The sequence below is a fragment of the Mobula hypostoma genome, chromosome 7, assembly GCF_963921235.1.
Source record: "Mobula hypostoma chromosome 7, sMobHyp1.1, whole genome shotgun sequence".
Lineage (NCBI taxonomy): Eukaryota > Metazoa > Chordata > Chondrichthyes > Myliobatiformes > Myliobatidae > Mobula > Mobula hypostoma.
Window position 1 is genome coordinate 131428032 of NC_086103.1, and position 16852 is coordinate 131444883.

General features: G+C 38.5%; 1 protein-coding gene across 5 annotated transcripts in view; it reads left to right on the forward strand.

The window, feature by feature from the left end:
• The window catches only part of LOC134349538 (transmembrane protein 182-like), a 54732-nt gene extending 48911 nt beyond the window's left edge, over positions 1-5821 (forward strand). For all 5 annotated transcript variants that reach the window (XM_063054020.1, XM_063054018.1, XM_063054022.1 and 2 more), the window contains one exon: positions 1396-5821. In XM_063054020.1, the coding sequence (XP_062910090.1) occupies positions 1396-1628 (233 nt within the window). In that variant the 3' untranslated portion in view covers positions 1629-5821. The remainder of the gene's footprint in view (positions 1-1395) is intronic.
• Positions 5822-16852: the final 11031 nt, after the last annotated feature.

Sequence of the window (16852 nt, forward strand, 5' to 3'; positions counted from 1 at the left end):
TCAGGCTCCCGTACCTCCCCCTCGATGGCAGTAACGAGAAGAGGTCAATGAGAAAAGGTATTGAGAAAAGCTCAATGGATGTAGTGTTAATTCATTAATTAGTGATGACCGCAGTGAAAAATGGTACAGGCAGACCGAGCTAAATAGCCAACCTCCTTCTTCTATGGTGCTTCCATTTATTTTTAGACATTGATGATAACTTTTTTGCTTGGACTAATCTGTTGAAGATGTTGGAAATACTGAATAGGTCAGGTCAGATCATATCTGTGGCAAGAAAAACAAGTGACATTTCACATAACACACACAAAAAATGCTGTTGCGTTCACCAGCACTTTTCGTGTGTGTTGCTTGAATTTCCAGCATCTGCAGATTTCCTCGTGTTGGCATTTCAGATAGCATGTTTTATATTAGAATTCCAACTTATGCAGTAGATTTTTACTTAAATGTATTGGAAGGGTACTTGGGCTGATTCAAAAGCTCATGGTTCAGAGTGAAGTTTGGGCTGCTTAATTAGATCCTGAAAAATTACAAAACACACATGTGTTTCTACCTCAGTTTTCCTGAACAGCTTTATTATTCTTTATCCTAAATTCTTCATTTTTGCCTCACTGTATATTTATGTACTGCTGGAAAACCATATGATTATAAGTGATTAATAACTTTCCAATGTATAATGTGGCAAATATCAGATATTAAATAAATAGTTTACATTTTAATAATGAAAAGAGTGATATTTACTAGAGGTATCAACTAGGTAAAAGTTAGCTGCTTAAAATTTATCTGAAAAAATTGCCGTCTTAAAAAAAACAGTGAAACATCAGAATCAGAATCGGGTTTATTTGTTAACTTAGCAGCAGCAGTTCAATGCAATACATAATATAGAAGAAAAAAATAATAATAAATGATAAGTGAATCAATTATAGAGTATGTATATTGAATAGATTAAAATCATGCAAAAACAGAAATAATATATATTAAAAAAGTGAGGTAGTGTTCAAGGGTTCAATATCCATGGCAGAGGGGAAGAAGCTGTTCCTGAATCACTGAGTGTGCTCTTCAGGCTTCTGTATCTTCTACCTGATGGTAACAGTGAGAAAAGGGCATGCCCTGGGTGCTGGAGGTCCTTAATAATGGTCGCTGCTTTTCTGAGACACCGCTCCTTGAAGATATCCTGGGTGCTTTGCAGGCTAGTACCCAAGATGGAGCTGACTAGATTTACAACCTTCTGCAGCTTCTTCCAATCCTGTGCAGTAGCCCCCTCATAACAGACAATGATGCAGCCTGTTTTATTTTGTATAAGTGTATTTTATTAAAACAAGTCAATGTACATTTTGTTTTGTATAAGTTTTACTAAAAATGTTTTAACTGAGTTCATTTTATCACCTTTGTACTTAGGTGTGTCTTTCACCGTGTCAATTATCATGTACGCCCTTTGGATTTCAGCGGTATCTCAGATGATTGCGGGAGACATTGTTAATTGCACTTCCACTACAACCAACTTGAAGTTTGGTGTAAATTATGGCTGGTCTTTTATGGCAGCTCCTTTTGCAGTATTGTTCTCTTTAATTTCTGGCTTACTTTTCATTAAAATCGCAGGTATGAACTGCAAGAGAAGTGATTTGATTTAAGCATTACGCATTAAAATATATTAAAATATAACAACATTGAGACATTATAATTTGAAGACCCCTTATATTAATGAATTTAATTTCCGATGGTAATTTTAAACTGCATCCTCACATTATGAATTTCCTACTGCGTCCATAACCTTTCATCTTTTATGAAAGGTTTGCACTCTTAGAAACTGCTGTTATTTCATAAATATAAAAGACTGGGCAATATGCAAATACTGTTTTGATGCTGCACTTTCCTACATGCAAAGAGTGGCACACTATTTCTTATAGTGACAATTCGACTTATAAATTGATAAGGGACTCTGCAAAGGGTTTGTAACAAGTTTCCAAAAGAATGTTGCTTTTAAATAATCAAAACCGCAAGGTAATTTCGAACTAATTTTCTGTTACAATCATCAGTTAGTTTAAAACTGAGCTATTGCTGGTCTCAGGTGACAAATCCTCTTTGGTTTCCTATGATTTGCATTGATGTTGATTGAAGATCTGGCCCTCTGACTTAGAGCGTTTTTGGCTACTACTTACACCACTGGACAAAATGCTGGTGCAAGGAAGCAGGCAGGTCCAAGGCTCTACCTTTGAATCTTTAACATATTTCACACGTTTTGTTATACTTCAAATTCTCCAAGTACACTTAAGGTATTTTTATTTGCTTTACCAATGTCGAAATCCATCTGGCCACTCTTTAACTAATCCAATCATGTTATACATTTGGTCAGAAAATATGTTAACTCTGTAGTATGATATAGTTCCATTCCATTGACCCACAGTTCATCTTTCACATTGTTATTATGGTCACTGTTCTGTGATTAGCCAATATATTGAACTTTACATAGAAATTAGAGGTTCAACAATTAATACAAACATGATATTAAACTTACCTAAGAATCTAAGTTGTATACATGGATATGGTCAAGCAAAATGCTACTCTATTAAAGTGAAAATTATGAATCAAACTTTCATAAATTTAAGATTCAGCTTTAATTGTATTCATAATTATAAACATCTAATGTAGTAATTTTGCAGATGATTCGAAGATTGCTGGTGTTGTGGATAGCTTAGAAGATTGGAAGGGAATACAGAGGGATTTAGATCAGTTGCAAATATGGGCAGAAAAATGGCAGATGGAGTTTAACCCAGCCAAATATGAAGTGTTGCTCCTTGGTAGGTCAAATGTAACCAGGCAGTACATCACTAAAAGTAAAGACCTTTAGCATTGTTGATGAACAGAGGAATCTTTGGGTTCAAGTTCATAGCTCCCTGAAAGTGGCTGCACAAGGTTAACAGGGTGGTTAAGAAGTCACATGGCATGCTTGCCTTTATTAGTCGCGGCATTGAGTTCAAAAGTCAGGAAGTTACCTTGAGGTGTTACAAAATTTTAGTTAGGCCGCATCTGAAGTATTGCACACAGTCCTGGTTGCCTCATTATAGGAATGATGTCAAGGCTTTGGAGAGAATGCAGAAGAGATATAGCAGGACCTTTCTTAGATTAAAGGGCATGTGCTATAACAAGAGGGTCATTTTCTCTGGAGTGCCAGAGACTGGCAGGGGGTGGGGGAGACCGGATAAAGGTTTATAAGATTATGAGAGGCATAGATAGAGTAGACAGACAATATCTTTTTCCAACAGTTGAAATGCCAAATTTCCGAGGGCATATATTGAAGGTGAGGGGGGGTAATTTCAAAAGAGATGTGAGGGGCAAGTTTTTTTCACCGAGAGTAGTGGGTGTCTGGAATATGCTGCCTGGGTGATGGTAGAGGCTGATACATTACAGACTTTTAAGAGGCATGTATATTGGTACATGAATGTGAGGAAAATTTAAGGATATGGACATTGTGTAGTCAGAAGAGATACATTTAGTTAGCCATTTGATACTAATTTAATTGGTTCAGCACTACACTGTGGGCTGAAAGGCCTGTTCCTGTACGGTACTATTCTACGTTAAATCAGTGTGTCAGAAAAATACATCATATGAAATTCTGAATGCATGTTTGATTCTTTTATAATATGATAATCATCAATTTAAAAATTTACTGCCAAGTGCTTATTTCGTATTATAGAATAATAAAAATTAGAGGTCCTAATGCATTTCACAATGAAGACTACAACTGTATAGTGCACAGAATTCAACTTATTTTCTCGGATGCAATTCATAAATCCAGACAGTGCATTCAGTCAGTTGGCTCGGATGCCTTTTGATGAGGTATCCAGTTATACCCATTGTCGGAACTCCCTCACTCAACCCAAACACCTCAACACACTGAGATGCTTTTCAAAACTCTCTGTTCTTCCCATCCTTACACTGTCCAACCTCAGCCACTCGTTGCCCCTTGCCAAGCAAATTACCCCCTTTATATGCCATTACCTATGAAATCTTCCTTTACACCCCCTGGGAGTACATTTAATATTCAGATATGTTGTTTAATATGAATTAGTTTCAGGTAAAATTGTATTATAACTGGCTTTGTTATGATGTAAACTGTAACTGCAGAGAACAATAAGAAAGTTTTGCCAAAAGAGCCATGAGGTATGCTAGTTTGAAGTCTGGATCTGATAAAATTCCTGTTGAACAACAAGGATATCCGTAGGATATATCTCTACATGATTACAAGGGTAGACAGAGTAAACAAAGGAAAACCATGGATATGCAAAAAGTAAAACTGAATTCTGAGTGACTTTTCAGATATAACACAGCAATGTGGGGATCTACATGGTGAACCATCGGGTCATGGGTGAGAAAAGGTGATCTTAAACTGATCATTTTCAGTGATAATGATCTATAATCTTATGGAGAACCACTGTAGATCTGAAAAGGATAAAAGCAGGAAGCAATGGAACATTATTTGCATATCTAGAGGAGGTGGATAGATACATATTAATAGACCTTGGATATAGCAGAGACAAATTTCGCAATTTGCCAACTGCCTTTACTGAGGAACAGCTTTGTATTTTTCTGGTATGAAATATATGACTCACTTAAGAACTTGAGTCAGACTTGGTCAAAGATCCAAAATGAGATATGATGGGGTATATTCTTTCACCATAGTTATTGCATACAATAGAGGAAACTATTCCCTCAGTATTGTTGCCTATGTATTTTCAAAACATGTAATTTTCTGCATTAAAAGAAATTTTCCTTCCTTCCTAAAATTTCATTTGACATTTATCTTCAAAGTAGGTTCAGAAAAGAAGCAAGTAACAATCAAAATGAAAGTCTCTACATCTAAGTTTAAGAAAAGTTGTTTTTTTAATGTGATTGGTTGGTGTGCATAGAAGGTTAATGTATCTGGCACAAATATATACATCAGAACTCTGCTGAAGAAGACTACATTTTCCAGATTTATACATTTTATTTTCCAGTTCTAACATTTCATTGCACTGCTGCATTCCTCCTATGAATAGCAAAACTAAATGCAAACCACGAGACCAACATGAATTCATCCATTGCTTTTGGGCTGCTAATTGAGCCCAGCATCAGGACCCTACTCCTGTATCACCCTCTCCAACAAGTACAACCCATCCCCCAACCCCCTATATCCATGCTTGGCTCTTCAATTTAGGTCAATTTTTTTAGTGCTTTTAATTGTGCTTGGTGGATTTTGGTAAAATAGGCAGTTTTTATTATCCCTTGAACGTATATAATTCATTATTGAATAGTTATCTATGTGTGAAGCAGTGTTCTGGAATATAACCACCAGAGTTTGAAGTTTTATTTTTGTGAGTTTCTGTATTTTCTTTCCAGAATTTTAACAACCTTGAATTATTTCAGGAGCATTTTTCTTTTGGAATATGCATTTCCATGATACAAAATTTCACCCCACATCTCATCATAGAAATGGTGGCACTGCTTTTCTGAAAGAGATATGTATTTTTGTATATGTTCTATATCAATCCATGAAAAGGAAATTTGAAGTACTCTAAATATGATTTCATAGTTCAGATATTTTGTATTATCTATATTTTGAGCTTTATGAAAATGAAACCATTTAACTGATATTATTTGTATCAGACTGTAACTATAATCATGTTCAACAAAATAAGGCTGTAAGCTGTTAATGGAATAATAGTTAAGTCTCAGTAGAGAATTCAATGCTTCTATAAGTACAGGAACATTTGGACTTTGTATACACTTGTATTTTAAAAGTTTAATGTTTTTATAATTAAAATATGTTTATATCATTAAATCATTAAACCGGTGTCTGTTGGTTCCTGATCTTTCCAACAGTGCAAGCTGTTCATATGCGTTACGTTCCTGTGGAGCAGTCATGATCTTGAACATTGCTTTCACATCGTACCTTCAGTTATTTTGTTGCAAGGAGAGCATCCCGAATTTCTCCACTCTTTCCAATGCCAGGGCCCATTGTGGTAGATGCTTTATTTAACTCCTCTAAAACCTTCACATCTTTCACGAATCACCTGAAAACTAGGTAATGCTTCAGCTGTAGCCAAGCCAGTGCCTTACTGAGGTAATTCCTTAATTTTCTACACCATGCATCTACAAACCCACAATCCCATCTGTGTTTTAATTGTTTTCTGAACCCACATTACCACCATAAAACAGTTGCTATCATGTATTCTCAAGTCTATTTGTCTTTTACAATTCTTGTTTGTAGTTCTATGTGAGCTTACGAACATATACTCTGTGAGACAAGATACATTGTTGGCCTCACCAATGGTAAACTTGCTTTATTAGTCGGATAAGAAGATGGCACAAGTAAGAATAAATCAGATCACTGAAATGCGATTATAACGATAACCTCTCTTTCCTGGAGATCACAATTAGTTACCCAGCTTTGCGCAAGTACATGTAGAGCAACTTGGACAAAGCTAAATCAATATATAGAGCCTATGAAAAGTATTCGTCTGCCCCCAACCCCCTTTGGAAGTTTTCAGTGTTGATCAGTGTGTAAAAAAACAAATTAAATCCAATGTGATTCAATGTAACAAAACAATAAAACATGAAAACTTCTGGTGGGGGGGGGGAATGAATACATTTTGTAGGCACTGTATTTGGAATCAGTACTATATTGATATTGGTATTTGTTTATTATTGTCACAAGTACCGAGATACGGTGAAAATCTTGTCTTGCATACTGTTTTTACAGATCAGCTTATTACATGGTGCATTCCTCTAGAATAAGGTGAAACGGTAACAATGCAGAATAAAGCGTACAAGCTACTGAGAGAGTGCAATGCACATGAATAAATGAGGTAGATTACGCGGACGAGTCCATCTTAGCACATCAGAGGTCCGTTCAGGAATCTGATAATGGTGGAATGAAAGCTTTCCATGAGCCTGGTGATACATGCTTTTGGGCACTTGTATGTCCTGCTCGATGGAAGGGGGGGGGGTGGGTGGAGAAGAGAGGATGTCCGGGGTGGGTGGGGTCTTTGATTATGCTGGCTACCTTACAAAGGAAGTGAGAAGTATAGACAGAATCCATGGAGGGGAGGCTAGTTTCCATGGTTTGCTGGGCTTGTCCACAACTCTCTGCAGTTTCTTGGGATCACATGCAGAGCAGTTCCCTTACTAAGCCATGAAGCATTTGGATAATGTGATGAAAATTGGTGAGGTCAAAGGAGACATGCTAAATGGCTTTAGTTTCTTGAAGAAGTAGAGACATTGGTCAGCTTTCTTGGCCATTGCATCAATATGATTGGTCCAGGACAGGTGATAGTTACTGGTGATAGTCGCTTCTAGGAACCTGAAACTTTCAATGCTCTTGACTTCGACACCATTAATGAGTAATGCCTGGTTCATATTTTTACTATTATGCTATAGGTATTTCATTTAGCCGTTCTGTAAGAGCTTTCAGCCTGTTTGGGTTACTGTTGCTGAAAAGGGATGATGAGGAATGTGTGCCATCCAATTAGGATTGTGGAACTGGGGGGGGGGGAGGTTTTTTGGTGACGGACATTAAGGTTGATCTCGGGACTTTTGTTTGGTGGGAGATGAAGAGAGAAGACACTAGAGAGAACCGGTTGTGGGATTGGACCCAGTCACGGGACAGTAATTCGATGGAGCCAGGTGCCAAGATCGACTGAGGATCGCTGACATATCAGTGAAGTGTTCAGCTCCAACTTGTGCACATTTAACTGTTTAATTAAAATGGGCTCTTTTCCTTTTTGTTTTCCTGTTAATTAAGTTTCATAAATATAATTCCTTTGATTGCATTCAGTGTGCTGTCTGTTATTTCGTAGCACTAATTTGTAACAGGGTAGCAAATTACACAGCATCCACACAAACTAGGATTTGGGGTGGGAGAGCCATCTCAATCTCATGTGTTTGGCTAGACTGCCGTGTGCCTTCCCTAGACTTACGCAGCCAAGGAAACCAAGGGGTTTCAAATGTATATAGGATCACATGCATTGCCCCCGTTCTAATGTCAATGATTGATATTGAAGGAAAGGTTGTTGACATGATGCCTTATCACCAGGCTCTCTCTCTCTCCTTCCTGTACTCCAACTCATGTGGTCCATCATGGTTTGGTCACCTAATTACAGGAAGGATATTAATAAGGCTGAAAGAGTGCAGAGAAGGTTTATAAGGATGTTGCCGGGACTTGAAAAACTGAGTTACAGAGAAAGGTTGAATAGGTTAGGACTTCATTCCCTGGAGTGTAGAAGAATGAGGGGAGATTTGATAGCGGTATATAAAATCATGATGGGTATAGATAGAGTGAATGCAAGCAGGCTTTTTCCACTGAGGCAAGGGGAGAAAAAAAACAGAGGACATGGGTTAAGGGTGAAGGGGGTAAAGTTTAAAGGGAACATTGGGGTGGAGGGGTCTTCTTCACACAGAGTGGTGGGAGTGTGGAATGAGCTGCCAGATAAAGTGGTAAATGCGGGCTCACTTCTAACATTTAAGAAAATCTTGGACAGGTACATGGATGAGAGGTGAATGGAGGGATATGGTCCAGGTGCAGGTCAGTGGGACTAGGCAGAAAAATGGTTCAGTACAGCCAAGAAGGGCCAAAATGTCTGTTCTGTGCTGTAATGTTTCTAGGGTTGTAACATTTGCAAACTTGTAGATGGAGTTAGAATGGAATCTAGTCACACAATCATGAATGTACAAGAAGTAGAGTAGAATAGAGAAATGAGGACGTGTCCCAGTGGGGTGCCCATGTTGAGGATAATCATGGTGGAGGTGTTGCTGCCTATACTTACTGTTTAGTCAGGAAGTCAAGGATCCAGTTGCAGAGGGAGGCATTGACTCCCCACATCCAGAGTTTGGTGATGAGTTTGCTTGCAATACTAATATTAAAAGCAGAAGTGTCATCAATAAACAGTAGTTTGATGTAAGTGCCTTTACTGTGCAGATGCTTCAGAGATGAGGGTAGGGCCAGGGAGATGGCATCTGTTGTGGATCTGGTTTGGTGGTAGGAGAATTGCAGTTGGTCAAAATTGTCTGGAAAGCTGGAGTTGATGCATACCATGACCAGCCTCTTGAAGCACTTCATGATGGTAGATGTCAGAGCCAATGGATGATAGTTGTTAAGATATGTTACTTTGTTTTTCATGAGTACTGGGATGATAGTGGTCTTCTTAAAGCAAGAGAGAACCATAGCCTGAAACAGGGAGAGGTTAAAAGGTTTGCAAGTTCCCTTGCCAGCTGATCTGCTCAGGATCTAAGAACCTGGCAAGGGGCACCATCTAGGCCTGATCCTTTCTGTGGGTTCACCCTCCAGAAGACTCATGTCTATGACAGTGAGGGTAAATTGAGGTGCACTGGAGACTGTGAGGGTGAGTATTGACATACCCTTCTGTTCAAATGCACATAGAATGTGTTAAATTCATTGGAAAGGGATGTGCTGTGTTAGCAATGTACATGATTTAGTATGTAAGCCCTGCCCTAGCAGAGTAGATGAGTTAAGATGTGAATTTTACTGTTAAAGAAGTTCAAAGTTATATATTTTGGTGAAAGGAACAAAGATAGGCATTATTAATGTAAGTTCTGGGAGAATGGCAGACAGATATCTGTAAGCTCAAGCAATTTAGTGGAACCAAAACTAGTGGGGTGAAACTGAGTCGCTTGGATTGGAGGAAGGAATTCTAGAATTCCTGATGAGGCTTTAAGGAAGAAGTAGAGATTATCATAGAAATCAATTATTTTTTATCTGAGTATCTACTTTATTTGAAGCTGTAAAAGGTAGAGTCTTTTGTTTATCTATTTTCCTTTTCCGTCCCAGTGGCAACTAATTGATGACCCAAGAAAGTTACTATAGTTGAAAAATTAAATTTGCAGTGAAAATAAACTCTTGCCACTATTCAGGACATGTACAGAGACAGGAGTGTAAAAAGGACCAGAAGGATCATGGGGGGTTTAAGTTATCCCAACCACAAACCGTTCCAGCTACTACCACGCGGGAAACGGTACTGCAGCATAAAAGCCAGGACCAACAGGCTCCGGAGACAGTTTCTTCCACCAGACCATCAGACTGATTAATTCACGCTGATACAATTGTATTCCTATGAGATACTGACTGTCCTGTTGTGCATACTATTTATTACAAATTACTATAAATTGCACATTGCACATTAGACCGAGATGTAACAAAGATTTTTATTCCTCATGTATGTGAAGGATGTAAGCAATAATGTCAATTCATTTTTTGTAATTTATTTTTTATTGAATTTCATCATCAAATAAACTTTTCCATAAGATGTATTTCAGATACTGTACATATATATCATATAATCATATTTGTCACAAATCTCCACATAATATTTCTCTTATAGAAAGAAGAGGAAAGAAAGAACAATTGAAAGAGGAAAACTATATGCAGAGTAGAGAGTGATTTTTTAAACAACATATTCATTGTTTGTGAGAATAAAATCAGGCCTATAAGATGTTATGTAGTTAAACTATTTTTTTCCAGTATGAATAAAATTGTTCCAACTTATGATTAACAGATGTTGTTATCTTCTCCATTTTGTAAATGTCCATTGTAATTTCCATCCATACATTTAAAGTTGGGCTCTCCTGTGATAACCATTTCCTGGTAAGGGTCTTTTTACCAGTCACCAGCAGTACATTCATTAAATATTTATATTTCCCTCCTTTCAACCATTCTTGAGGTATATACCCAAAATATATGGTCTCACTCTCTAAGTTAGTATCTCAATGAAATTTGCAGAATATAACTTAATCGATCTACTCCCTGAACAAATAAGAACCAAGAAAAGTGAATAATAAAAAGAAAGGTAAGGAAGGTGTGGTTCCAAGGCTGGAGTCTCTAGATGACCCTGGGTTGGGCTAGAAGAAAAGTCTAGCCGTGGGGGATAGTCCTTCCTACCTGTGGGTTGAGGGACCCCGTTGCAGTACCCATAAAAGTAAGTAAAAAAAAAACTATGTCCATTACACAGAAATGATTTCCCTATATTCCTCCCATGTATATATTCTCATTTAGGTGGGGAAAAAGAAATGAATAAATGATTTTTTTTAAAAATTGAGAATATAAAAACCACATTATAACACGTATTTCTATTTTGCTTCTGTTTAGTTTATCAGCACTTTTAAAGTTAGCCAAACCTTATGGCTCTTCTGGAGGAGGTGAGGGCTGCCCTCGGAGAACTCACAGTCTCTAATAAAGTCAATTCAATGAAAAATTTTAATGAGTTTCACTGCAATTGTTGACAATCAAATATTGTCTTTCTGTGCTCAAAATATTAGTGAACACTGCCATCTGTCGTTCAGTTTAGGAACAGCCTCATTTCCAGCTTCAACCACTTTGGATAATCAGACAGCTAATGGCAATCTTAACATGGTTGGTCTGACAGCAACAAGTGATAACAGGATGTCCTCATGTCCGCAAATGTTGGTGTAATGTAAAATTACAATCCATCAAATGCACAGTTGCCAAGTGCCAGCAGACATAGCCACTTATGTCTTTCACAATGAAATGGTGACTGACCCAGAAGAGACCCAGTCATAATTTGCTCTCTTCTTCACTCACCATTGCACACCAGCAATATCTTCATAACTCGCTTAATTTGTACTGCATTAGGCCTGTCAGCAATAATTGTTACGTAGCAAGTTAAAATGAAAGACTAATATAGGTCACTCAGTATTGAACAATGCAGCCCACTGTCAATTAACCTTTCAGTCATAAAACTTTGTGATCTAAAAATAAATGTCGATGAGGAGTTCCAGGAGCAGAGAAAAGTAATGCAATATTTTTCTCTCTGGAAAATGTTTAACAAAAGAACTGTGTGATCTGCAATTAAGTGAGAGTGATGGAGTGTTAACAATTCATATGTGTTTTATCAGAGCTCAGCTGCCATCCCTCTGTGACTACGCATTTTCATGAAACATACCAACAATCACATATTTCTATTTGCTGAGAAGTTTAATTTTAATGAAGAATGATTATAAGGATCAGTTTTGCTCAGATTGTAATAAATACAAAGACTGCATTTGCTGCTTGCAGTGATAGCCATGAAGTCTAAAATACTTCAGTTTTAGTTGTTTAATCTAATTATATTCAAGCATAACTTGACTTGGGAGATTTACTAAACATTAATTTTGGGCGCAGTTTGACACTGGATTCAGATTGATCCGGAGGTGAAATAAAAAGTTTCTCAAAACACTGCTAGTTTGTCTTCAGGTTAGAAAATGTCACTTATCAATTTAGATAAAGTAAATTGCAGAATGGAAACAAAAGGCTGCAGAAGATGAGAAATAGAGCGAAGAAACAAGATGCAGGAGGAACTCCATGGGTTAGGCAGCATCTGTGGAGGGAAATGGACAGCTGATGTTTTGAGTTGAGACCCTTTATCTGGAGTAAAATATGAGGATATCCTTTATGTTTCAGTCCAGATGTAGGGTCTTGACCCGAATTGTCCATATTGTGAGCAGTGAATGCAAGTAAAGTAATAGTGCTGAAGATACTGGCCTTTCCTTACCACATAAGGGGGAACTGTAAACAGCCTTCCGCTTACAGTCCTCTCTGCCATTATTCGATTTGCTGTTATTCTACTCTTTCCATCTCATAATTTAAGAGATTTATCTGGTTATCAGTTCACACTTTAACTTCTAAGCAAATAGTTCAGTGGCTTAATATGCTCCGATTGAAAATGATCATCTTGCAGAAACCAAACGCGACATTCACTGGAGATATTTCCTTGCGAACACTCTATATTCAGAAATGATAAGGAAGAGATCTCTCTCTCTCTCTGCTGAATTAACACATACAATTGGAATAGCTAGATTAGTGGGGATTGTATTCAACTTCCTCATTCTGTCTGAGTCGATAGGTTTTGCTGCTAATAATTTACACACAGTTATGAAACACATTAAACAAAATCTGGAGAAACCATTTTCTCCTATCAATATCTATTCTAGCATAAGATGGAGCAAAAGTATTTTTAAGTCTACCCCCTTTCACTAGCAGAAATAATTCATTCATTACATACTCACACCAATAAAATACTGTATATTTGCAGTACATTAAATCATTGTATAAAACTCAGAATCTTCAAATCTTAGGGCAGAAGAGGAAAACATTCACATGTTAACTGTTCAAAAATACATATCAGTATGAGAACATCAAGGTGACATTGACATGATGCTGGTTCAGTGTTTATGTATGCTGCAGCTATGGTGCATTAAAGCATTTTATATTGCAGGCCTTTTGTTACATACAGTACTATTTCAAATAAAGTTAAATAGCAAAGTCATTTCTCAATATATTCCAAGCATGCCCACTAGAGGGAGCTGTTGCATATCTTTCACAGCAATGGGAGGGGATCTCGTCATGACTCTGGAATATGTTGAGTTGGATTCCACTTTATTCATAAAACCTTGCTGATCACTCATGCTCCATGCTTCATTACTGGGGCTGTGACTTGGAACTACTTGGTACCAATGTGGTAACTACTCCTCAAGCGGCAGATCTTGAGATTTGGTATCTCCAAACCATCAGTGGCCTTTTCTCAGTTTATTACTGATTTTGAAAGTCTCTAGTGATAATAAACACTTAAAATCATTTAAAAATATTTAAATAAATTAACAATAAACATACTTTAAAATACCTTTAATCATTAGAAAATATTTAAAATATTAATATTAAATATTAAAACCAAGGACTTGATTATTGAAGTCAACAACACCATTTAAACAAACAAAAGCATAATTAGATGTGCCAAGCCAGGCTAGTATGGATGACTACAGGCACATGGATAAAAGAGAGTGAGAGGGATTTGGGCCAAACATAGACAAATTGGACCAGTTGTAGATGAGATTCTTGGTCAGCATGGACTAGTTAGATTGGAGAACAAGTTTCCATGCTCTATGACTTTATAACTATAAAATGTTACTTAAGCAAAGCGAGAACAGAAATGTTGACTGAAGCCATCCTGTCAGTCTAAGGGATGAATTTACACACACAACTGGAATAGCTTGATTAGTGGGTATTGGGCTCAATTCCCTCATTCTCTCTGAGTCAATAGGTAGTTTGGTTTGCATCCAACCCCCCAGATTAGGACATTTGTGCTCTGCCTCTGACCTCAGTGATGAATCCAGCATTGGAATAGAGCTGAGATCTGGCAACAGCTGATATTCAACTCACCTTCAACCTCCCCACTACAATGCACGGATGCAGAAATCAGCGACAGGGTTATCTGGGATGAACGATTCACTGAAAACTCCCAGCAGAACGGCCAGGGTTGAAAAGTCTAATATTAGAGGGCATACATTTAAAGTGAGTGGGGAAGTTCCAAGGAGATGTGTGGGGCAATTTTTTTTTTAACGCAGAGAGTTATGGATGCATGGAATACACTGTCGGGGTCGTAGTGGAGACACGATAAAGGCTCTTAATGTCGTTTGTAGATAGGTACATGAATGTGGAGAAGATGGAGGGGTATGAGTCATGTGCAGGCAGAAGGGATTAGTTTAACTAGAATAATTAGATCAGCACAACATTGTGGGCTGAGGGCCTGTTCCTGCACTGTACAGTTCTATATTTTGTGCTCAGAAGGGAAACATAATAACTACAATGAATAAAGCAATTAAACTAGCATCAAATGGAGATGGAATATCGCGTATATGGTTCCTCTCACATCAACCCTGACCTCACCCAACAGAGATTTTCCCTGTCCTTTTTATATTTCTCCTTCCTTCTCTGTAATTTGAAACAAGTTTATTTTCTCTCTTTCCCAGTTCTAACCAAAGATCTTCAACCTGAAACATTAGCTCCATTTTCTTTCCACAGATGCTGTCTGACTTGCTGCATTTCCAAGATTTTCTTTCTTTAAGGAAGTGCAAAAGTACATTTTGTAGAATAAACACACAAAATTCTCCAGATGCTGGACATCTTGAGCAAGACACGCAAAGTGCTGGAGGAGCTCAGTAAGTCTGGCAGCATCTAGAGAAGGGAATAAACTGTCACTACTTCCAGCTGAGACCCCTTCATCAGGACTGGAAAGGAAAAAGGCAGAAGTCAGAATAACAAGGTGGGGGTGGGAGAGGAAAGTACAGTCTGAAGGTGATAGCTGAGACTAAGTGAGGGGTAAGGTGGGCGGGTTGGAGGAGGAGAGGGATGAACTGCAGACAGAGTGACAGTAGAGGAGGCCACGGACAGACATGTTTGTATGGGAATGGGAATGAGTTGAAATATGCGGCAGACAAAGTTTACATTAATAATGCTCCCCAACTCTTTCTCTGCTACATTGATGACTACATTGATGTTGCTTTCTGCACTCATGTATCATCTTTGCCTCCAACTTCCACCCTGACCTCAAATTTACTTGGTTTATCGCTGATATTTTTCTCTCCTTTCTCGATGCCTCTATCTTCATCTTTGGAGGGAGACTATCTACTGACATCCTTTACAACCCGCTGACTTTCATAGCTACCTTGAGACTATCTTCTGACATCCTTTACAACCCGCTGACTCTCATAGCTACCTTGACACTACCTCAGCCAAACCTGTCACTTGTAAAAATGCAATTCCCTTCACTCAGTTCCTCTGTCTATTCTCAGGATGCGGTTTTCCATTCTAGAACATCTGAGATGTCTTCTTTTTGAAAAATGCAGGTTTCCCCTTCCACCATTATCAATGCTGCCATCACCTGTATCTCCTCTATTTCTTGCACAGCAGACCTCACCCCATCTTCTTGCCACCATAACAGGGATAAGGGTTATCTTCTTACCTAGCCTCAACGAGCCTCCACATCCAGGGCATGATTCGCCACAACTTCTGCCCATCTCCAATGGGACTCCACCACTAAGCACACGTTTTCCTCCAAACTCGTCTTCTCCACTCCCCCACCCCCCTCTCCCCACCGCCACAATGGCTGTCAATAGGACCACTCACTATGTTCCTTCCTTGTCCAATGAGGCCAAACTCAGACTGGAGGAGCAACACCTTATAATCCATCTGGGTGGCCTCCAACTTGATGGCATGAACATTGATTTCTCTAACTTCAAATAATTACTCCATTCTCTCCCCCCCCCCCTTTTGTCAATCCCCATTCTGGATAACCCCTCACTCCTTCCATTCTCCTCACTCGTCTATCACCTTCCTCTGGTTCCCCTCCTCCTTCCCATTATCGCATGGTCTACCATCCTCTCCGATTAGATTCCTTCTTCTTCTGCCCTTTACTTCCTCACCTATCACTTCCTACCTTCTTACTTCATCTCCCCTCGCTTACCACCCACCTTCCCCTTCATACGGTTTACCCTATTGCCCACCCATCTTGCCCTTCAAATGGTTTGCCCTAATGCCTGACAGCTTGTACTTCTTCCCCTCCCCCCACCTTCTTATTTTGGCTTCTTCCCCCTTTCTTTCCCGTCCTGATGATGAACCTTGGCCCGAAACATCAACTGTTTATTCCCTCCATCAATTTTACAGAATACTCTGGAACAGAAAAAGTTGTAACTAGTTGTGTAAACCATATTTGGATCTGTATTAATGCTAAAAATGATAATTTAGTCAAGCACTGAGTAAGTTTCAAAATACCCCTTGTGTTTCTTTGATATCTTGCCACAGCCACAAGACTGGATGTGAAGGAAGGCTCGGATCAACAAAATTCATGCAATTAAGAAGGACCTGGAAGTTCCTAGAACACAGCTTTGTATAATAGATTGGACCCATCTGCAAATCGATGTGACTTTATTCAGAAATAATGTTGGAAATAAACTCTACTGCTGGTCTCCACTGTGTCTCAGCCAACTGGGTAGCTGAGTGATTTCTGCTGGCCCATATCCCTGGGTATCGGAC